The sequence below is a fragment of the Salvelinus sp. IW2-2015 genome, linkage group LG36, assembly GCF_002910315.2.
Source record: "Salvelinus sp. IW2-2015 linkage group LG36, ASM291031v2, whole genome shotgun sequence".
Taxonomy (NCBI): Eukaryota; Metazoa; Chordata; class Actinopteri; order Salmoniformes; family Salmonidae; genus Salvelinus; species Salvelinus sp. IW2-2015.
In genome coordinates this window covers 9,013,894-9,037,929 of record NC_036875.1, presented here as the reverse complement: position 1 = coordinate 9,037,929, position 24,036 = coordinate 9,013,894, and the positions used below count along the sequence as shown (strand labels likewise).

The 24,036-nt window shown below is 44.1% G+C and overlaps 2 protein-coding genes across 2 annotated transcripts in view; one reads left to right on the top strand and one right to left on the bottom strand.

The window, feature by feature from the left end:
* The window catches only part of plcd4b (phospholipase C, delta 4b), a 25,990-nt gene extending 12,522 nt beyond the window's left edge, over window positions 1-13,468 (top strand). Inside the window, exons 4-16 of the mRNA XM_023980882.2 lie at window positions 335-563; window positions 1,033-1,162; window positions 1,497-1,728; window positions 4,135-4,336; window positions 8,372-8,516; window positions 9,607-9,759; window positions 10,675-10,836; window positions 11,118-11,268; window positions 11,424-11,540; window positions 11,624-11,799; window positions 11,940-12,072; window positions 12,291-12,440; window positions 12,736-13,468. Of these exons, the coding sequence (XP_023836650.1) occupies window positions 335-563; window positions 1,033-1,162; window positions 1,497-1,728; window positions 4,135-4,336; window positions 8,372-8,516; window positions 9,607-9,759; window positions 10,675-10,836; window positions 11,118-11,268; window positions 11,424-11,540; window positions 11,624-11,799; window positions 11,940-12,072; window positions 12,291-12,440; window positions 12,736-12,836 (2,081 nt within the window). The 3' untranslated portion in view covers window positions 12,837-13,468. The remainder of the gene's footprint in view (window positions 1-334; window positions 564-1,032; window positions 1,163-1,496; window positions 1,729-4,134; window positions 4,337-8,371; window positions 8,517-9,606; window positions 9,760-10,674; window positions 10,837-11,117; window positions 11,269-11,423; window positions 11,541-11,623; window positions 11,800-11,939; window positions 12,073-12,290; window positions 12,441-12,735) is intronic.
* Window positions 12,594-24,036, bottom strand: znf142 (zinc finger protein 142). The gene is made up of 9 exons (XM_023980881.2): window positions 23,701-24,036; window positions 20,279-20,765; window positions 19,932-20,162; window positions 18,843-19,667; window positions 18,567-18,744; window positions 14,842-17,857; window positions 14,522-14,627; window positions 13,960-14,402; window positions 12,594-13,923 (listed from the first exon to the last, which is right to left on the bottom strand). The coding sequence occupies exons 2-9, from the start codon at window positions 20,751-20,753 to the stop codon at window positions 13,810-13,812; spliced, it is 5,388 nt and encodes a 1,795-aa protein (XP_023836649.1). The 5' UTR covers window positions 20,754-20,765; window positions 23,701-24,036; the 3' UTR covers window positions 12,594-13,809.

Below are 24,036 nucleotides of genomic sequence, written 5' to 3'. Positions count from 1 at the left end.
AACCAGTTATCTCGATCCATTCTAGTCTGTTGACAAAATTCGAATTAAAGGTACATCGTATTTAAAGGGATGGCTTAAGATAAATTTACTGAAAACCCTTTTGAATAAAAACTCCACGAGAAAATCTGTTGGCCAGCAAATGGGAGGGTTTTCAGCAGTTGATTCAAATAAATTCAGTTCACACAAGAGAATCACGCCTGCAAAGCCCGTTACGAACCTTCATAAGGTACGTCTGAATACCAACTACTGAGAAGCATGTAGGAAATTACACCTTTCTTACGCACGCCTTTTCTAAGTATGAATCTGGCCAATAATGCCTAATGTTCCTTTCTAGTCTCTGTGGCTGATGTTGAGGTGGTGCGTGAAGGTCACCAGTCGGAGGTCTTGCTGAGCGTCGCTGAAGAGTTCCCCGCTGACCTCTGTTTCACCCTGGTGTTCCGTGGTCGCCGTGGCAACCTGGACCTGGTGGCAGAGTCACCTTCTGAGGCGCAGGCCTGGATCCGGGGTGTACGCAAGCTGATCCAGAACGCTGAGAGCATGGATGACAAAGAGAGGGTTGACCAGTATCCTTATCCCATTCAGATAACAGYCAGATTATTAGATGTTTTGTGACACTTGACTTGGTGGGGCCTTATCATAATACGTTCATAACAATTGATCTAAACAATCAAAACCATAGAGGTCCTATTAAGTTACTGGAAGGGCTATGTCATAAACCGTCAAAGTTCCAGAATGGGTTGAAAATGGCAGCCATATTGTCAGAAAGAAATCCAAATTAGTCTAATTGGAATTAATGGCAGAAGAGAAGAAATCCAGATTTTACTTATGCAGYAAAAATGCTCCCTGATTCTTTTGGCTGACCGAAATGGCTGACATTTATCCCATCATAAGAAGGTTCATTTCCATTCTAGTATTCTAATTCTTAATTCTATGGTCAAAAAACACTTCAGTTGTGAGAGTAAAGTCTTTGTTTTTGCTCCTTTCTAAATCATGTCTTACCAAGTGTTGCCCTTAGCCAGCATCTTCCCTCAGATGGATCTGGGACTGGTTTCAGAAGGCGGACAAAAACAAGGACGGACGGATGAACTTCAAGGAGGTGCGCACACTGCTGAAGATGATGAATGTGGACATGAACGAGGAGTATGCGCTTCACCTCTTCACGGTGAGGTACCCATCAAGTTCGTGAGGTCTTAGTGTATCAAAACTATACTTTTTTCTATATTTATTCTATGCTTCCCACTGCTCATATGACATCCTCAGTCAATGAATCAACCTAGCATTGTGAGCAGCGGTTCAATTGGGATGTTGTAGGTCGTCGAATAGTTCTCAACGTTGGTAATATTTAACAGAAACCTATCACAGTCAAATATCAGTAACTAATCTGCCTTCCATCATCAGGTGATGGAATTCTGTTTTAGTATGATTTATTGAGAGTACAATACCACGGGAAGACTGCAGAGGTAACACTCTATGCTGCTTATTTTCTTTACCCCCAGTTGGCAGATAAGTCTAAGTCAGGTTGTCTGGAGAACGAGGAGTTTGTCCAGTTCTATAAGATACTGACGGAAAGGAAGGACATGAGGCGGGTGTTCCAGGACTACTCCCGAGACAGACAGACATTAACCCTTGCTGAGCTGAAGGACTTTCTGAGGCAGGAGCAACAGGAGGGGGAGAGGAGTTGGGAGCATGCCCAGGAGCTGATTGACCGCTATGAGCCATCAGAGACCGGTAAGGACCACTGTGCAACTGTAACCAACCACAGTCAACCGTAATGAATTATGTCTTTAATAGCCTCGGTGAGACAATGTCAATCACAATGAACGGCAACCCCAATATTAATAACCTAGTTTACTTCAGTAAACCACAAGAGCCCACAATTAACCATTCAATAAGTAAGGAAACTAGCTGTATGTTGCACGTCACTACTTCACAGGAGAGGCATTTTGAACGTAAACTTTTTTTTAAATATCAAAATTTGTATTTTTGTAGAAATGCCTTCTGGAACATGTTAACTTTCATGTGTCTTAATAACAAACGTGTATGCCATCTGTAAATATGAATAAAATTGTTAAATTACGAGCCTAGTTGGTTTAGCAACAGAAAAAGACAGGGACCTTCCCGCTAGCCATGATTGGCTGAGATAATGGATGGSCTGGACATGCCGAGAGATGAGTTCAGATTGGTCTGCCATGTAGCACGCTTTTGTCTACAACATGAGCAGGTCAGTTCACTATGTGTGGTTAATCCTTCCTAACACTGCTTTTTTTAAAAGATATCACGTAGTAGAATTGCAAAAGTGTTGCTCTCCACTTTCTGGAGGAKCGAGTTTTGAAATCAGTGGAATGCCTGGTGGAATTGGAGTGTGATAGCTAAGTAGATGGAGAAGATTCTGGCATTTGATTGTAAATATGAGGAGGGAGTCGAAAAGAGAACACACAAAAGGCTGTTGTATATAAAACGCCTGTCTCCGGATTACATATTCAAACTAAGAGCAACCATGGCATCTGTGACAGAGAGGGAGAAGCGTCCATCCATGTCTACAGGTAAAATAATCTAGCAAGCTACATTTTCAGATATTATACGTTTCRAATTTTGTCAAAGTCGTTTTCATTTCAAGTTAAAGRGTACTGTTAGCTAGCTAGCTAATGTTAGCTGGGTGGCTCGCAAGCTCATTTTAAGTGTATGATTTGTGTAGTAWTATTATTCGTATCTCAGAGCCATTTSGATTGCTAATTATAGCCTGTTGGCTAGCTAGCTAAGATTGAACCTGGTTGGTTAGCTATCTGCAGATTCATGCAGGGTAGTAACGTTATGAGTTGAGATTATGGTTCATTGTTTAGCTAGCTAGCCAGCTAGCTACATGTCTAAAGAAAAGACTCCACTATGCAAATAACCKTTTCACTACACCTTCTGTATCCTGTGCATGTGACAAATAAACTTWGATTTTATTTCATATAATATGTGTTTACCAGAAACGGTAATGTGAAGAACATGACCTGCACCAAAGTCAAATTAGGATATAATGTTAGGCCAACGAGACAGTGTCCAAGTTCAAAAATTATCCAGTAGAATGCCCTGCTTTTATTTCATCAGACTCACAACCGTTAGCTATTTTCTGTAATTGGCTCGCCATTAACTTGTAAATAATGATCTTGCTGTGAGTTTATTTTCCTGTAATAATGAAGACAATTGGGCTAAAGTGAAGACGTCAGCTATATGATATGGTCATTATTTGAACTGGCTAGCCAGCTAACTTAACATTAGCTAGCTAGCTAACAAGCTAGAAACAAACCAAAAAATTGTTTATAAAGTTGCTTTTAGTTGCCTGGTTTGCTAGATTGACATATACTAAATACATTTTTAAACGGGTGGGTTTATTGGTGTTAAAATACACTAGCTATTTTGGATTCTGCTGATGTCATGCAGCCGGTAGTTTTTGTGTTTATACTTTATAAACTTTTTACGACAACGACAAGTTTGTCGGACGACAATAGAATGTTCATGATGTCACTGCGACAACTGTCGATAGGCGTAGTATAAACCAGCCTTTAGTCTTGAAATCTTTTGGTTGTTTACATCTGAATCCTTAAAGATATGGTTGGGGCTAAGGRTTAAGAGGGTGTGAACGATGCTGAAAGGATGTAGACAAAGAGAGCTCTCCAGTAGGTTWACCAAAACATTCAAGGACCATTTTCTCAAAAGTGACATTACAAGTTCAACTTTCAAAGCAGAATTACTTTCCCATTGTTCCTCAACTGTAGTGTATGATATTACCATTTTACAGCTCTAAGTCTCTACTTTTATCCAACTAAACAACTCTACATAAGAAAAAATATATTCTACATAAGACCGAATCAAGCCGGTCGGTCACAATTTGTTCCGGCATGTGTCTGGCACCGTCTCCTATCTTAACTTAAAGAACACATATTCTGGGTGTTCTGCCAATAAAGGAGGAGGTCATGATACCCCCCCCCCCCCCCCCTCATATCTTTACCAGAAACAGGCAAGAACCAAAGATTGTTTATGACACCAAAGACAAGTTTCACAGAGTAAAATTTCTTTACAGTAGTTACTGAGCATTTTTTGATTGGGTTTGACATATGATAAGACGGAACTTCCCATGCCTCCTCACAGCCAAGAAACAGGGGGCCATGTCTATAGATGGCTTCCAGATGTACTTGGTCTCTCCAGAGGGCGCCATCTTGGATCCCCAGCGGCTGACCCTGAACCAGGACATGAGCCGGCCCCTCAGCCACTACTTCATCTGTTCCTCCCACAACACCTACTTGATGGAGGACCAGCTCCGAGGACAGAGCAGCCAGGAGGCCTACATCCAGTGAGGAACAAAATTATCCTCACCATTACAACCCTTAGCTTCATACCTAACATCCAATTATAACCCTTTGTAGCTCAGGGATGGGCAAATCCAGTCCTCCGGCCTGATTGGTGACATACATTTGCATGGGTGCCTGACTTTGAAAGTGTGAGTGCAATTCATTTGACAGGTCTGAAACCCTACCAACCTTGTGACTCAAAAACATCCCGCCCCCTTCCCTGAAAATACCACCCTTAGTGATTGATTGACAGGCCAAACTGTTAAGAATGTGGCCAGGATAATGCATGACCATGAGGAAATTAAATTTAAAAAAATGGCAGCAATAATATTGTTTTAGCCAATAAGAATGATKATTTTGTACTTGGTAGYTTAAGAAAAAACATTGTTAAATTGCACATTAAGTTAATCTTATTTTTGTTACTGTAGCCTAACCTGAGAATCTTYCCTTTTTAAGATGAGAGAAAATAAAAGGGTTTTATTTATTTTTTAAACTGTAGCCTGTAGTTACAGGACTGGACTACTATCAATTATTTTTTATTATCATAATGTTTTTAATGGTGGGCTTTTAAACAACAACTACAATGAGTAGGCTACATATTTGACAACGAATCGTGAAGAAACCAAATAATCATGAAAAGTATGAGGAATAACAAAAGTGTAGTCTCAGCAAGCACACTAATTGACCTTTCAGCTTTTCCTCCAACATGGACTTTTTTTGATGCCTTTGCTTGACTCACTGTCACCATAACATTTTTTCTATTAACTTGTCTCAGCAGCATACATATTTGATGCAAAGAGGGTAGAAATGGCTTTTTGGTCCATAATTTGTAAGTCGCTCTGGATAAGAGCGTCTGCTAAATGACTTAAATGTAAATGTAAATATTACACTTACCAAGCCAAGCAGAGCTGTTTTATCGAGATACAAATCAAATCCAAATCAAGTTGTATTTGTCACATGCGCCAAATACAACCTTACAGTGAAATGCTTACTTACAAGCCCTTAACCAACAATGCAGTTTTAAGAAAATACCCCCCCCCAAAAAAGTAAGAGGATAAGAATAACAAATAAAGAGCAGCAGTAAATAACAATAGCGGGGCTATATACAGGGGGTACCGGTACAGAGTCAATGTCAATGTGCGGGGGCACCGGTGTCGAGATAATTGAGGTAATATGTACATGTAAGTAGAGTTATTAAAGTGACTATGCGTAGATAATAACAGAGAGTAGCAGCAACGTTCCAAAGGGGGCAATGCAAATAGTCTGGGTAGCCATTTGATTAGCTGTTCAGGAGTCTTATGGCTTGGGGGTAGAAGCTATTTAGGAGCCTCTTGGACCTAGACTTGGTGCTCTGGTACTGCTTGCTGTGCGGTAGCAGAGAGAACAGTCTATGACTAGAGTGGCTGGAGTCTTTGACAACTTTTTGGGCCTTCCTCTGACACCGCCTGGTATAGAGGTCCTGGATGCCAGGAAGCTTGGCCCTGGTGAGGTACTGGACCGTACACACTACCCACTGTAGTGCCTTGTGATCGGAGGCATGCGTGCTCTCGATAGTGCAGCTGTAAAACCTTTTGAGGATCTGAGGACCCATACCAAATCTTTTCAGTCTCCTGAGGGGGATTAGGTTTTGTCGTGCCCTCTTCACGACTGTCTTGGTGTGCTTGGACAATTCTAGTTTGTTGGTGATGTGGACACCAAGGAACTTGAAGCTCTCAATCTGCTCCACTACAGACCCGTCGATGAYAATGGGGGCGTGCTCGGTCCTCCTTTTCCTGTAGTCCACAATCATCTCCTTAGTCTTGGTTACATTGAGAGATAGGTTGTTATTCTGGCACCACCTGTGTCGTCTGCAAACTTAATGATGGTGTTGGAGTCGTGCCTGGCCATGCAGTCGTGGGTGAACAGGGAGTACAGGAGGGGACAGAGCGCGCACCCCTGGGGGGCTCCAGTGTTGAGGCTCAGCGTGGCAGATGTGTTGVTACCTACCCTCACCACCTGGGGGCGGCCCATCAGGAAGTCCAGGATCCAGTTGCAGAGGGAGGTGTTTAGTCCCAGGATCCTTAGCTTAGTGATGAGCTTTGAGGGTACTATGGTGTTGAACACTGAGCTGTAGTCAATGAATAGCATTCTCACATACAGTGGGGCAAAAAYGTATTTAGTCAGCCACCAATTGTGCAAGTTCTTGGCTACACTGTWACCACGAAGCGCAATTTTGTACTTGCATATGGGTCTCAGCCAGGAATGTTACTTTTGTAGCTTAATGAAAAKAWTTTAACAATGTGATTTAACCGATTGATTTAAGGAAATACATTGCCTTCAGAAAGTATTCACTTTCACACACAGTTTTGTTGTGTTACAAAGTGGGATTAACATGGATTTAATTGTACATTTTTGGCAACAACTACACGAAATACTTCAATGTCAAAGTGGAAGGAAAATTTGAACATGTAACTTTTTTTTAATAGAAAATGAAACTWATATACTGTATCTTGATTAGATAAGTATTCAACCCCCTGAGTCAATACATGTTAGAATTGCCTTTGGCAGCGAAGACAGCTGTGAGTCTTTCTGGGTCAGTCAGTTTTGCACACCTGGAAAGTACKATATTTGCCCATTATTCTTTTTWWWAAAWTATTCAATCTCTGTCAAGTTGATTGTTGATCATTGCAAGACAACCAATTTCAAGMRTTGCCATACATTTTCAAGCTGATTTAAGTCAAAACTATAACTAGGCCACTCAGGAACATTCAATGTCATCTTGGTAAGCAACTCCAATGTATATTTGAACTTGTGTTTTATTTTATTGTCCTGCTGAAATGTGAATTTGTCTACCAGTGTCTGTTGGAAAGCAGACTGAACCATGTTTTCCTCTAGGATTTTGCCTGTGCTTGGCTCTATTCCGTTTATTTTTATACAAAAAATCTCCACAGTCCTTGACGATGACAAGCATACCCATAACATGATGCAGCCACCACCATGCTTGAAAATATGAAGAGTGGTACTCATTGAAGTGTTGTGTTGGATTTGCCCAAAACATAACACAGAGCCAGCTAGGTAAAAAAAAAGATGCCGTGGCATGCTCATCATGGTTCATACAGGAAAAGTGAAATGATACWAGGAATTTTCTCATGGTGKACGCAGCTCAAATGATATGTAAAAACACCTTTGAACCAACACCATCGGCCATGAAACGAAAATACAAATGTAACAACAGCACAACAAAATAGTTGTACATTTTTTTTTAGCAGGTGCCTTTTTTTTAACACCAGTAGTGCTTTCTAATTGCGCCAAAACAGTGGTATGCGGGAGCGATGCAAAACTTTCCAATGGACAAAACCATTCATCTTGAAGCGACGGAGGAGGGGGTGCTATTAATATATAAAATGGACATATGTATTTTAGTAGACTAACTCAAAAGATTGCTAATCATTGAAAATGACAAATTACCCAATGGATCATGATCATTTTCTGGAAAAAAAAAGTGAGGGTGCAACAACATACGTTTGCACTCTTATTTTGAAAGTGTGGGTGCAGCTGCTTCATTTGTGCCATTGCTCAGGTGCCTATGCACATTTGCCCCAGCCCTATCTGACACATATCTAATAACCAACTAATCATGGTCAGACATGCTCGGGGCGGCAGGTTCCCTCYTGGTTAGAGCATTGGGCCAGTAGCCGAAAGGTTGCTGGATCGAATCCCCGATCTGACAAGGTAAAAATCTGTCTTTCTGACCCTTCCTGAACAAGGCAGTTCCCCGGGTAGGCCGTCATTGTAAATAATAATTTGTTTTTAACTGACTTGCCTAGTTAAATAAAGGTTAAATAAAAAATGGTCTCCAGTTTTGAATACAATTCGTTCAATCAGTGTTAGCTAGGACTGGGGGAAATGTGTGATGCCAATCTGGCCCTCTAGGACTGGAGTTGCCCATCTCTGGCTTGTATGGAAGTGAGACACAAAACTTCTAATTTCTTACAAACCAAACCATCTTTCAAACAGTTTTCAGTCCATGTCTGAGTGTCTGCGTACTTGCTGTGCAGGGCTCTAAAGCGGGGCTGTCGTTGTGTTGAGGTGGATTGTTGGGACGGGCCGAATGGAGAGCCGGTTGTTTATCACGGCCACACCTTCACCTCCAAGATCCTCTTCAGAGACGTCATCACCACGCTGGGAGAGTACGCCTTCAAGGTGGGCACCTCAATACCTGAGTTAATTATAACGTTTGCTGWGGAAATTCACCTCTAAGGACTCAAACTCAAAGTAAATTAATCAATCTTTATTATCAAGGTTCACAAACTCAATCCATGCTTGATGAAAACTCTCACAAGGGCGTTCCCTTTCAGTCCTTATATACTGCTACACAAACAAGTCATATAAGCATGATTTACATTATTCATTATTCATTATTAACGTTAGTTCCTGCATGTGACTGACCGATAGCTCATGAGACTTCTCTCAAAGCTGAGACCTTGAAACCAAGATACTTCTCTTGGATCCCAGAGCAATGTTATGGGCGTACTGCGGATGTGAGGATTCCTCCCATGTACAATCAATCAGTCACTCACATGAGTGGCTATTAGAAAAGCAGCATTTGACACACAAACAGAACACTTCCATCACACATTCATGACCACTCAGCTWTTTTTGTATTACATTTTTTTGTTTGTAATTTTTTACCCACTTTTTTCTCCCAAATTTTGGGATTACGACCTTGTCTCATTGCTGCAACTCCCGAACGAGCTCGGGAAAGGCGAAGGTCGAATAATGTGTCCTCCGAAACATGACCCGCCAAGCCATGGTTCTTAACACCCGCTCGCTTAACCCGGAAGCGAGCTGCACCAACGTGTCGGAGGAAACACTGTTCAAATGATGACCGAAGTCAGCCTGCAGGCGGCCGGCCCGCCACAAGGAGTCGCTAGAGCGAAGCCAAATAAAGCCCCCCCCGCCAAACCCTCCCCTAACCCGGATGACGCTGGGCCAATTGTGTGCCGCCCTATGGGACCCCCAGGCTGTAGTGATACCGCAACACTGCGATGCAGTGCCTTAGACCGCTGCGCCACTCGGGAGGCCATGACCACTCAGCTCTATCCAATCCAGTCTCTAAATGGTTCTTGTCCTGACCATTTGTCTTCTGTGTTGGTTTTTGCTTCAACCAAGTATTCAGCATCATAAACCAATCTGTCTTCAGCCTTAACATATCATACAAAACATTACTGTAATAGATCCACACATTCCTTTAGGAATTCCTGTTTAGTCCTTCGTCTGTCCCCTCTCCCAGGTATCTGAGTTTCCTATCATCCTGTCCCTGGAGAACCACTGCAGTGTGGAGCAGCAAAGGGTCATGGCCCAGCTCCTGGACACCATCCTGGGGGACATGCTGCTCAGGGAACCCCTGGACGGACTGGTTACCCAAGAGCTGCCCTCTCCCCATGTAAGACCCCCTTCAATGTGTTTTCTATTCTATTTTATCTACTCTACCGTAACCATTCACCAACAAGGCAAGTCAATTATTTAACAAGTAAATTGAGAACCCATTCTCTACAGATTTGATTTCCTGTCGATGTTCAGGTTTTTATTCAGCAGTGTAGCTAAGAGCAGTACAGTCAGTGGCTTTACTACATTGTTATATTATAAAATGATCACTGGGCCCCCAATGTAAAGCAGAACAGTAACTGAAAGTCAACAGACCAGATGAACTGGATAAACATTCACACTTACAGGTGGCCAAAAATAACTAACTGAAAGCCACACCAAACAATTAGCCACATATCTGAATCTTTGCTACAATATCATTGGACAGTATTTGCATATTTCCCAYCGATCTTTGCATACCAATAAAAKATGACATTGTTACTGTTCAGTGAGGTMTTATGTGAACCAAATAGATGTATTGTCATCAATACATTGAAATATTTAGGTGACATATGTAGTGCCCAAACATTTAAGTTACAAATAACCATAATTAGGATGTGTTGTTGACTTGTAGGCCTGTCTTATAAACAGCATGATGCATTTTGCAATGGTTCATAGTAGACATTGTGATTGACCATTGACAAGTCTGGTGTACAAATTATACAGCCCGGTATGCAGATAACTAGGGTGCCCATGCATAACTTAATAGTTAGGGCTTGCGAGCCCCCCATGGCCGTGGGCCCCAGTGCACGCGCACCGCCAGCATCGCCTCGCATTCCGCCACTGAGTACAGTCTGTTTTCTCCAGTGATTTCTTTTATTCTTTTTCCATTCAGAGCACTTTAGATAATCAATACTAACGTTTATGATTGGCAGACACTTCCTATGAGGAATATCCTATGAGTGGGTTGTGTGTGTGTGTATACTCATATTAGGATTTGAAGGGAAAGATCCTGTTGAAAGCAAAGAAGATTGGCGGTCTAGAAGAAAGTGAAACGCTGACCGATGAGGCCACTGACGAGGTCAGCGATGAGGCTGAACCTGAGAGCCCGTCTGCAGAAAACCTGTCTGCAGAGGCCCTTTGTCTCCATGATAAGGTATGGGGATGGATGGATAAATGGATGGATGGAGGTGAACGTCTGGCAACTTCTTGCCATCATCTGCGCCAACTATTACACTTATACATTCACACATTATTACTGTTAATACATCCTGCCGTTATGTAAAAAATTGAGATGTTTTTGTCTATCACACAGTAAGCAAGCAATGAACGCTGTACCTTGATCTGCCAGCTAATCATGTTTTGCCTTGGTTCAATAGCCACAAAGCAGGTGAGATTAGGTCACTTACGCAGGCATGTCATTTCCTGTCTCCTCAGAAATCCAAGTTCTCTAGGGAACTCTCGGATCTGGTGGTGTACTGCAAGAGTGTCCATTTTCACAGCTTTGAGTACTCTCGCTTGCACTCCAAGTGCTACGAAATGTCCTCTTTCTCAGAGTCCAAYGCCAGGAAACTTGCAAAGGACACAGGTGCGCRCTGAAKTATTTTAGCAATACCTACATAGCAAACAATGTATTCATATATTGCCAAGGATCAACGGTGAGGAATTCACTCCCATTCACTGTTGTAGGTCCCCTGGGTTAGGGGATAGGAAAAAACGTCGCTGTATGGCTGTCTTTCTCAGGGACGGAGTTTGTGCACCACAACAGCAGACAGCTTAGCAGAGTCTATCCCAGCGGCATGAGGACCGATTCCTCCAACTACAACCCACAGGAGCTGTGGAACGTGGGCTGTCAGTTAGGTGAAACATATTGCATAATAACATCCATACATATAGAAATAAATGCATGTGATTGATTGATTGGTTGATTGATCTACTCCTAGTGGCGCTGAACGTCCAGACGGCTGGGTTGGAGATGGATCTGAACGATGGGCTCTTCAGTCAGAATGGCTGCTGTGGCTACGTCCTCAAACCTGACTTCATGAGGAATGATGACTCTTTTGACCCAGAAAGACCCCAYGACTGGGATGGCTACACATCACTCCAACTGTCTATCCAGGTCCAGAAACAACTGCTCTGTATCCTACAACTATGTTGTGTGCCTTTGGGCATGTACAGTTTGTGTGTTCTGGAGGTTTACTTTTGGCATGTTTATACTTGTCCGAGTCTTGATTGTGTGTGTGCGTGTGTGTCCATCAGGTAATTAGTGGGCAGCAGCTACCAAAGGTGAACCAGAAGGAGGGCTCCATCGTTGACCCTCTGGTTAGAGTGGAGATCTACGGAGTATCGCAAGACCAAGCCAAGCAAGAGACAAGTTACATTGACAACAATGGTGAGGGACCATCTTACATGGCCTGACAAAGAGATGCATTGGGGTCTTTGTACAGACTCGGTCTACTCYGGGACGAAAATGCATGCATTATTATAWWTTTTTTTACATGTAAATAGTACGCACCTTGCCATGTTTTAGTAAATMAGATAGAACATGCCATAGAACCCTAGTCCTTCTCTTGGCTGCCTAAATCCTGGTCTCTGCTTCCCCATCTACAGGTTTTAACCCTCTATGGAACGAGACCCTCAYTTTTATCATCCACGTCCCAGAGTTGGCCCTGGTGCGTTTTGTGGTGGAGGACTATGACAAGGCRTCCAGGAATGACTTCATGGGCCAGTTCACCGTGCCCTTCACCTGTATTCAGCCAGGTYAAATAGACATCATCATATTACAACTGAGATAGTGTAAAGTCTGGAAAGCTGGGTAAATCTCAAGTGCAGTTTTCTTCAAATTATTTCACAAATTAATTTTATCCTATTGACTTACCTGGATAAAGGTTAAATCAATTGATGAAACCTGTCTGAATTGTACATCTCAGCTGAGTTTTTATTTAAGCCTGTTATGTACAAATGTACATATTTTACTGTATGAGTGATGGTTTCTAAGTGGATCTCCGTGACATAAATCTGAATTTCTTCTGGATGCTCTCCCCACTTGCCCCAGGATATCGGCACATCCACCTCCTGTCCAAAGACGGAACGGCTATCCCTCTGTCTACTCTGTTTGTCAATGTCAAGATCTCTGAGGTAACAACAGAAGTCTGATGGCCCAATGATTGGCTGCAAACTCTAACCACATGGAAGGGCTACAATACCTCATGATTGCTGTCACTTTCAACAAATTAACTATTATCAGTATTGAAAGATACATCGGTATGAACTGCTTTACAGTATTTCTACATAAATACCCATTTCTGTTCAAGTAAATATTAGTGCGACCACACTGATGAAAGATGAAAAAACACCTGGGAATTCACAGCATTTAAGTYATATTTTGCCATTTCCCCAATATAAAATCTTTTAAAATAATCAATGTTTTTTAACTTGTATGTRATAGGAATGCATTAAGCAATGTTCAATAGCACTTAGCTGATCAAACCGGTATAATAACAGACATACTGCAGGGCTCACAAGTCCTTTTAGAGTTAAACTATGCAATGACCTTTGTTTTTATATCATTGTTTCATTACCATTCAACATTTGCATCGTGTGCTGGTAGAGTAACTTAACTGCATAAACTATTAGTCCTCCATCGAAACATTTCCATAGACATTTTGTACAGTTCCTCAAAGTGTGGCATGAAACTATATCGCTATCTCATGCATCATGTTGTAAAAGTGTTATATTGTAACGTATGCATGTGCATAGAGCTCTACAAATAAAGAGAAATGAAAGACCTGCTGTTTTGAAAACATCTTAATATAAAAAGTTATATTCCTATTGGTTAAACATTTTTAAACTGCACATTTCTTGCAATTGTCAGTTAGCAACATTTCTTGCAATTGTCAGTTAATTGACAATGTTTTAATACTAAACATACAATTGTATATTTGTTTCATGGTGTACTTTGCAGTAGTATATGTACATGCATACTCATTAAGACAAGGTCCTTTGTTGATGTTTAATTCAGTTTACCGCTGTAGCCCAGTCCTCATCATGCTTGGATGAGGAAAACTGCATCAAAACGTTCACTAAAATGTCTGTTTTCTCAGGTTCTAGTTGAGTGGCCTGAACCTTTTTACTCCTCACCTTGCTGGCCTTCTGTGACCTCCTCCACCCTCTCTTGCACCAACACCTCCACCCTCTCTTGCACCAACACCTCCACCCCATCCGGTACAATCACCTCCATCCCCTCCTCCACCTCCTCCCCAGCCCCCCCCTCCTCCACCTCCTCCCCAGCCCCCTCCTCCGGCCGACCCAGACGGGCATCCTGCAGGGTTAGGCTGAGGGCGTGGGGATCCTTGGCCACCCCTTGCTCCACAGGCTGGTCCGGGTGGTGCCCCCGGAGGTGCTTGACCACCTGGAACTTCTGCTTGGCACGGTAGGGGCAGTAGCGGCACATGAAAGGCTGCTGGTTGGTGTGGGTGAGGTAATGGTGGCGYAGGCCGGCTGGCCAACGGAAGGCCCTGCGGCACAGGCCGCACACGTAAGGCCGCTCCTCGCTGTGCTTACGCTGGTGMGTCTTAAGTAGGAAGCGCGTCTTGAAGCCTTTGCCACACTTCTCGCAGATAAAGGTGCGAGCGTCGCAGTGCTGCGTCTCCCTGTGGATGCGGAGGGCGTCACCACGGTTGGTGCGGTACTCGCACTCGTCGCACGCATATGGCTTATCCCCTGAGGGTGGAGGGAGAGAGAAAGAAAGGGCAGGGGAAAGGTCATTTTATGATRGAATTCCAACTAAATGTATTTGTTATAAATGATGACAGCAATAGTGTGTGACTCGTASTTTGTACCTGTGTGTTTGGTCATGTGATACTTCAATTGGCTCATCCACTTGCATTTGTAGCCACACTCAGGACAGAGGTACTTCTTCTCCTCCTGGTGGATCCTCATGTGATACTATAATGGAATGGCAATGATGATAAATAGTTATCTACTACGCCATTTGTAACACATGGTACCTTAACATATATGGTCCTCTACCAGTCCTTGTAGACTTTTTAAGCCCTACGGTTTGGTATTAGACTGAGATGACCTGACTTCTATAAAATAAAATGGTGTAGTACCATTTGTTTCATTACAGCATTTTTTTTTGAAGGACCTCATTGCTCACCTTTAGCCTTGAGGGATCTGCGCAGGAGTAGCTGCACTGCTCACAGTGGTAGGGCTTCTCCCCTGTGTGTATGCGAATGTGCCATGTGATTTTCTGCTTGTTGCGAGTCGAGTACTGGCAGTCTGTGCACTTGTAAAGGCGGGTACCCCCGTGGGAGCGAACGTGCTGCTCAAAGACCAGTTGGTGGCGACAGGCGAAGCCACAGATGGCACACTTTAGGGGCTTGTCCTCTGGGGGGCCATCCTCATGCTCGTCGAGAAGGTGCTGGGTGAGTGGCTGCCTCTTACGGGTGGCAAAAGGGCAAAGCGGGCACTGCTGGGTGAGGTGGGTCCTCTGGTGCTCCTCCAGGCTCTTCCGGGTGGGGAAGGTCTCCTGGCAGGTGGCACAGTCCAGCTGAGGGTGCTTTTTCTGCTGGTGGACCTTGAGGGTGGCCTGGCTGCCACAGATAAAGTCACATTMCTTGCAGGCTACGCTGGCGGGGCTCAGGTGTTTGCGGCTGCAGTGCTGCTTGAGCGCTGTGTCGGAGCTAAAGCGTGCCTCACATTGGCTGCAGGGGTGCAGGAGCTTKCCTGTGTGGCAGCGGAGGGTATGTCGTCCAACATCGTTGAGGGAGTAGCTGCTGAAGTCGCACAGGGTGCAGAAATGAGAGGGCTGTTTGTCGTGGACACGCTTGTGATGCTGGCGGAGTTTGGAGGCAGCGCCAAAGGTCTGGTCGCAGACGTCGCAGCTGTGGCGGCCCATGCCGGTGTGAAGAGATTCATGGGCATATAGGCGGTAGCGCCGTGTGGTGCTGAACGGGCAGAAGCGGCAGCGGTGGGGCCTGGCACCTTCGTGCTTCAGAGCCACGTGCTGGGTCATGCAACGCTCTTGCTTACAAGTAAAGGGGCAATGGTCGCAACGCAAAACTGACCTTTTGACCTTTTTGAGGAGCGATAACTTGTCTTTCCGATGGACCAGTACATGGTTAGCCARAGCTTTCTGTGACTTGGCCACAAACGAGCAGAATTCGCACTGCACCTCGTCCGGCTTCAGGCAGCCCCGCTTCTCGTGGTTGTTCAGTGCTCTCTTCTGTTTGCACCTGAAAAGACAGTTGGMACAGGACAATTTAGGAGAATAGCTTGGATTTGATACCTTTATCTCAACCACATCTTCTTCAGAACCACTATTAATATTCTCATCCTCCTCATTGCTGTCATCATCCTGTTCCAGAGAGCTTACAATTCGGACAGCCTTCTTTGTGGGAGCTTTTCTTGTGCACGTCGAGCAGTGACGCTCTATTGTCACAAGCCTGGAGGACCTGAAACTGCACATCTTGCAAGTGAATTTCATGTRATCTTCTATATAGCTATGCGCATTGTCATTCTCTGTGTTCACAGGATGGGCTTTGTCCGTCTTTCCTAAGATTTTCCCCTCATTGATCTTTTTAATCTTCACAGGTCTCTTTACCTTGCCAACTTTCACTTGCGTTTTTGTCTTRCCAACTTTCTTTCTTTGGCTTTTCTGTAGTGCTGTAGATCCTCTCACACCGGAGCCTTCAGGATTGGTCAAATCGCACAAGTTTGCTTCCTCTCCTCTCATTTCTGGTTGTGTGTCTATGGAATCTTCGGTTGGGGCAACATCACAAGATACTATCTCTGATTGATCTGCGGTTGTGGTTTTATCAGGGTTCTGGGATTTACCCTGACCCGAGTCCCTTTCTCCAGACTGTCCAGCAGAGGGAGTGCCAATGAACCTCCTGGTGTTCTTCTGCAGAGCGGGACACTTCCTGAGGCGGTGGGTGTCCAGGCCTCTCTTCTGTTTGAARTGCGCCCCACAGGCTTGGCACTTGAGTCTCTTCCACCTGGCGAGGCAGAGGGAATGGCAGTGGTGTCGGAGAGAGGTCTGCTTGCGAGTCACGTAGGAGCAGTGTTCGCACCGGTATATGCTAGCCTCTCCGGCCTCATTCTGCACCACCAGCATCTGAACCCGGCCTTCCAAGACCAGAGCCTCCGCTTGGTCCTTGTCTTGCTTCCTCATGGCCTTCAGACGAATCTCAGAGTCGGTGCTTTGCGCCAATGGTTCAGCGGATGAGTTGCTAGCTGCGCTAGACACCTCCACTATCTGTGTGTTGTTCTCTGCAGCCTCTGCTTGTTGCCTTGTAGCGGTTAAAGGAGTTTCTCTGTCTTCTGAATCATTTAGGTCATCACAGTCCTCCATAGCCATGTCCTCTTCCTCCGCCTCACTTGCAGATGCTGGCTTTTGACTCAGGGTGTTAGATCCTTTAGGGTCCACTGTGGGTCTTCTGTAAGTTGGGTCTCTGCTGTTTGGCGTCTCACCCTGCATGGATGCCATCTCAGTGCACTCTGTGTTAGCTATTGTTGTCAAAACTAAAGTACAGCATTGCTCTGGATTATCTGTTGAATTGTGACATGCCAGAATCCCTTTGTCAACTACCACTTGGACAATATCAGATTTTTTATTTGCCATTTCTGTGGTTTTGGGGCCAGTTACAGTTTCTAGGTTGTGTTCATTTTGAACAGCAGAGCCAGCGACTTTCTCCTGTAGGTTCTTGATAGGACCTTCAYCGGAGTTCTTGGCTGGCATTTTGTAGAAGCCCTGCAGTAGGTCCACAGAGTTCTCCCTCTCCTTCTCTGCATAGTTCTCTTGCCACTCCTTATCGCCAGGCACGTATCCATGAGCCTTCCTCTTGTGGATGAAGAGGCCGGTGCTGCTGTAAGTGGAGTAGGGGCAGAGGGCACAGCGGAACTCTCGAGTCCGGGTATGTTTGCAGTTTTCGTGGTTGTGCAGAGCCTGGCGGTAGCATGTCTGATAGGGACAGTACTTGCACTGGAAGACTGGAGGCTGATGGCCCTCTCCCTGAGAGTGCTTGAGGAGCATGTGCTTGCGAAGCTCGTACTTGCGCTTGCAMGAATATGCACAGACTTCACATATCAGTGATTTGGCCTGGTGTCGGAGTTTGTGGCTGTTGAGTTGGTCCGTGCGGTGACAACGGTAGGAGCACTGGTCACACTGGTACCTGGGAGAGGAAACGGACTGGATCTGTCAATCTCTCAATGCCTAAGTGTGGCCTTAGGTTCATTAACTCCTGATATGATATCCCACTTCTCACACCAAGAGGTGCTAGAGCAGACATACACATCAACTTGGGTGAACATCAGACAAAAAGTATTTTGTAATGCTTTTATCAGTTAAAAATCCCTACACTACTTCATGCACACCATAAAACAGACCACTATTTTCACTTTTTTTTTAACCTTTATTATACTAGTCAAGTCAGTAAAGAGCYAATTCTTAATTACAATGACGGCCTACACCGGCCAACACTGGGCCAATTGTGCGCCGRCCTATGGGACTCCCAATCACAACCGGCTGTGATACAGCCTGGGATCGAACCAGGGTATCTGTAGTGACGCCTCAAGCACTGAGATGCAGTGTCTTAGGCCGCTGCGCCACTGACAGTTCTCTAAGACTGACAGTACCAGTCAAGTTTGGACACCTACTCATTCAAGGGCTTTTCTTTGTTTTTACTATATTGTAGAATAATAGTGAAGACATCAAAACTATGAAATAACACATATGGAATCGAGTAGTAACCAAAAAAGTGTTCAACAAATTTTAGATTCTTCAAAGTAGCCACCCTTTGCCTTGATGACACCCTGAGTAGGTGTGTCTAAACTTTTGACTGGTACTGTATGTGCAAAATAACTAACTAGTAAATCACTTACCTGAGGTCACCAGCATGTTTGCGCATGTGCACATTCAGGTAGTGTTTCCATTTGGTGACATATCCACACTCAGAGCACATATGATTCTTGTCATCTGAGTGGATGAGCATGTGTTTTGAGAGGTAGGTCTCATCACGGCACCTGAAGTCACACAGGTTACACTTGTGGGGCTTCTCACCTTGAAAGAAAAATACATGAATAACTTTTAATAATGAGTGATCTGGAAGCTATGGATGAGTATAACAGTCCAATGTTACGTTACTTTTTTCTGCTCACCACTATGCATTAGCATGTGCCGTCGAAGGACCCGCTTGTGTGCGGTGACAAAGCTGCACTGATGGCACCGGTGGATCTTCTCATTGGCGTGGAAATGGCCGACATGCTGCTGGAACTCCACAGGATTGAACGTGGCAAAGGGGCAGAAGTTGCAGGTCAACTCCTCGTCCCCGGCATGGCCTTGCAGTTTGTGCTGCCGGAAGAGGCTCTTGTTGGAGCAGGAGAAGTCGCACTGTGAGCAGTGGAAGGCCAAGTGCGTCCGGTAATGGGCCTCCATGTCCTGGGGGCTACCAAAGATGGCATTGCAGGCATGATGGCGGCARTCTACGGCCTTGACTCCATGGACATCGGCTGCGTGTCTCTGGAGCTCCTTCCGGTCAGAGGTCTTGAAGGAGCATCCCTCCTGGAAGCAGGCCAGTGGCTGGCTGTCCCGCAACGTGTGGTGAGACTTCATGTGGGCCTTGAGCGCCTGGCTCTGGCGGAAGCTCTGGCCGCAGGTGGGGCAGGGGTAGACGTCCGGGTGGATGTCGCCCCCTACCTCGTTGGAGTGCACACTGGCCAGGTGGCGGTGGAGCGAGTTGCGCTCCACAGAGGCGTAGTCGCACAGGTGGCAGCGATGGACCTTCTGGCCAGACTCGCGAAGCATGTGGATGCGCAGCTTGCTCTTGCTGGTGAAGTAATGGTTGCAGGTGGGGCACTGGAGACTGGGGTCTGGGAAGTGGAGGTGGAGGTGCTCCAGCAGGTGGGAGCGCATCTTGAAACAGCGGCGGCACTCGGGGCAGATGTGAGTGCGATACATATGCTCCATGCCTGCCATAATATGATCTTCAGGACAGGGAGGAGATGCGGGTGTTATCTTTTGTAATGAAACAAATGAAACAGAACAACTTATTTCCTAGTATGTAAATGTAGACCTAGATTTACTGACATAAACCTTATTTAAAGTGCTTTTCAAAAGTATGGTTAGCACAACATTTATCTGATATTTGATGACCTGGCAAAACCCTACCTCACCAGAAAACTTGAATGGTGCTTAACCCAGAAGAGAAGAACAACAACGCCAAAGCAGGACTAGAGATCCCACACTACCTTTAGATGGGTTCTCATTGATGTTCGTAGCTGTTTTGTCTTTTTGCACCTCCTCTCTGGCTCTATTGTCGATGTTGTGCTGCTGTGTCTCTTCTTRATCCTCATCATCTTCTTGTGATGATGACACATAAGCTGGATTGCGTTTCCGGGCCCTTCTTGGCCTTCCAGAGCTGGTCTCAAGAGCRGATTGGCTGCTTCCACCCTGGCCTGTCGTTGTTGGCACCTTGTCACCTGAGCACAAAAATGTACACAAATTCAGGCACCCAGTGTTGGCTCTACCCTAAATATAACAATGTGAGTGAGTATTCGTTTGTGTGGAGAATGATGCATTTATTCCAAAAGCTTACCCTCAGGTGCAGCAAGTGGACGGTCATGTTCCACACCATGGGTACTCAGCTGTTTAGCATGAGCGGTCACAAAGTCACAGCGGGGGCAGTGGAAAGGCATATGGATACGCCAGTGGCCCTCCATCTCAGAATGTGTGCGGAATGCCAAGGTGCAGGACCGGAAGGTACAAGAGACGAGGGTGAGAGCATGCTGTGCGTGCAGGTGTTCCTGGTACACCAACCGGTGTGAAGTGCTGAACTGGCAACCCTCCACGGAGCAGTGGAACGGACCTGTGAGTTCCTCCCGCCGATGGCTTTGGAAGTGGTGTTTCAGTGCACCTGGCATGCTAAAGACCTCATTGCACAAAGGACACTTATAACGGGTCAACTGTCCCTTTTTGGTGAAGTCCACAGTGCAAAGGTGAGAGGAAAGGCGGCTGCTATCGGAGAATTCCTTCCCGCACTTTTCACAGAGACACAACCCCTCAGTCTCCATTGGCTCATTTGTCTGTTGAGAAAATATTAAGAGCATTATGCCATATAACATGACAGGCAATTAAAACTAAATAACAATGAGTTAGTGTGCCTATCACCAAGGACTATGCCAATCAATCAAATYTATTTATAAAGCCCTTCTTACATCAGCTGATGTCACAAAAGTTCTGTACAGAAACCCAGCCTAAAACCCCAAACAGCAAGCAATGCAGGTGTAGATGCACAGTGAAATGTCAACTACCGGAGCTGCCTGGTCACACAGGGAGGAATATACAATAACATGTTTACCTTAGGTGTCCCTACCTATGTATTTACAGTTATAGGCACTGTGTTGTTTCATAGTACTGTTTACAACTGTTATAAGCTGTTTGCATGCATGCAAATAAACTCACAACTGAGTGATTAAAATCAATGGGGTAGGATTAGCCTAGTTCAAGCTCTTCTCTGTCCTAGCACCCCAATTGTGGGACTAGCTTCCCCCTGAAACTAGGATAGCAGAGTCCKTGCCGATCTTCCGAAAACGTCTGAAATCCTACCTCTTCAAAGAGTATCTAAAATAATCCCACAGCACCCCCATTCACAAAAAATAAATAAAGAGCCAATCAGCYTTGAGCTAAATTGAGCAAGCTCAACTGTGAATGGTCCTGGTAAACACACACAAAAAATATGTAAAGGGAAGGCCGTTTGGATTTGGCTTTACAGTCACATCGCATCAAAAGCCATTGACAAAATAAACTTTAATTGTTGCATCTCGTTGTGTTTTTGTCCTCCAGTGGCAAGCTAGCTAAAATTGTTCCTTTCCTAAATTAGCCATGGATGGAGATAGGGATTTGGATTTGTGGTTTTACTTAATTCTCCGTACTGGTCAATGATTCTAACGGTTATGGTGTATTGTTTTTGCTACCTTTTTTTCACCTGTGTAATTCTGGCCTTCTGCTTATTCTGGGGTTTGGACTAAATACTGTGGAAAATGTGCTGCTCAKAAATGACAAGCAACATGGAGCTGTTAAATTGACAAGAAGGGTGTTGATARAGCTGCGTTTAGGCATGCCTTCCTTGTTTTGAGTCAGTTAAGTGTTTCTCATTCTGCTGGATTTGACCTAGTATTTTATATTAAACCTAACTTACTCATCCAGTTGTTTATCCATTTGTAACTCACCCACCAAAAATCACAATATGAGGTTTTACATGTTGTTATTTGGGCTGGTCTAATTCTTAAACTAGAAAAGTAGAAGAATATGTGCGCTCTCGGATATTATCATTTTTTTCATATGGTGCTCTGTGATGTCCCAGGTTTATGGCATTGATGAATAAATAATTAATATTTACTTAGATGTTTATATTTTATGTATAAAAGACATTTGTATGAATTGTMTACCATTTTGTTTTCTTTAAAACAATGGTAATTGGAGTTCAGGTYATTGATGGGTGACTAGGTGCATTCTTGTCAAATAAATATGCTTATTTATTTGTGGTTATGGATTCATTCTGCAATGAGTTAATTTGGCTTTGAATCTACAACAGAACATGTCAAAGTTAGTGCATTCGGAAAGTATTCAGACATTCACTTTTTCTACATTTTATATTACAGCCTTACTCTACAATGATTAAATAAAATAAAAAAATCCTCAATCTACACAAAATAACCCATAATTACAAAAAATGTTTGCAAATGTATAAAACAAAAAAATACAACTTTTACATAAGTATTCAGACCCTTTGCTATGAGACTTAAAATTGATCTTGTGCATCCTGGAAAGGCACACACCTGTCTATATAAGGTCCCACAAATCAAATAACCAAGCCATGAGGTTGAAGGAATTGTCCGTAGAGCTCCAAGACAGGATTGTGTCGAGAAACAGATCTGGGGAAGGGCACTAAAAAATGTCTGCAGCATTGAAGGTCCCCAAGAACACACTGGCCTTCATCATTCTTAAATGGAAGAAGTTTGGAACCACCAAGACTCTCTTCCTAGAGCTGGCTGCCCGGCCAAACTGAGCAATCYGGGAGAAGGGCCTTAGTCAGGGAGGTGACCAAAGCTTCAGAGTTCCTCTGTAGAGATGGGAGAACCTTCCAGAATGACAACCATCTCTGCAGCACTCCACCAATCAGACCTTTATGGTAGAGTGGCCAGACAGAAYATACTCCTCAGTAYAAAGGCACATGACAGCCCGCTTGGAGTTTGCCAAGATTGAACTCTTTGGCCTGAATGCCAAACGTCACGTCTGAAGGAAACCAAGCAACGSTCATCACCTGGCCAAAACCATCCCTACGGTGAAGCATGGTGGTGGCAGCATCATGCTGTGGGGATGTTTTTCAGCGGCAGGGAATGGGTGACTAGTCAGGATTGAGGGAAAGATTAACGGAGCAAAGTACATAGGGATCTTTGATGAAAACCTGCTCCAGAGCYCTCAGGATCTCAGACTGGGGTGAAGGMWCACCTTCCAACTCCCKAAATACAGGTGTGTACGCTTGTAGCATCATACCCAAGAAGACTTGAGGCTGTAATCACTGKCAAAGGTGCTTAAACAAAGTACTGAGTAAAGGCACCTAAAGCCTACATGAAATCCCCTTCGAGAAAAATAAATGGTGAAAAAAATGATTGGAACCATTTCTGTGTTTGTCCGCTAGGTTTTATGGGTATTGTGACGAGCCCACTGTGGCCCTCTATAAAAACGAAGTACTAGCTAATAAACACAATTAGCATTCGAAATTATGTTTTGAGATCTCCAGTAACAAATCCATTAATAGCAGTGCTGAATAATGACAGCACTTATGAAACAGAATTCTGACCTACTGCGTCAACTTCTGAGATTCTTTCTCTTGAAAACAATGCATTTTACCCCGTCAGACCTTTGTAAATTGACCTTTATTCTGATGGATATCGTTACATATGTTTACATGTAATGAACATAAACTAGCTAAGTKATTTAATGAGCCTGTCTTACCTTAATAAGGTATTGAAGCTGGGTAGATTGTTTTTACTTTGCTAAATCGCCACTTCAATGACCAAACGACGCCATCACTATGTTTATTTTGGTGGAGCAATGATTAAGTATTTCCAGTTGAAAGTATCTCATCATAATTCCTTGCATACTCAGGGTGTATATGTACAGCATATAGATATAGCTAGCTAGGTATATRGTTGACAATTAAAATCATTTTCGGTAATTTAAGTTTGGTCTAGCATTAATAATGACGCTGCATTTGAAGACCAGGAACTAACATCAACTGCGCCCTGAAAAGACGGAGCTATTAACATAGAACACCGGAAGTATTATAGA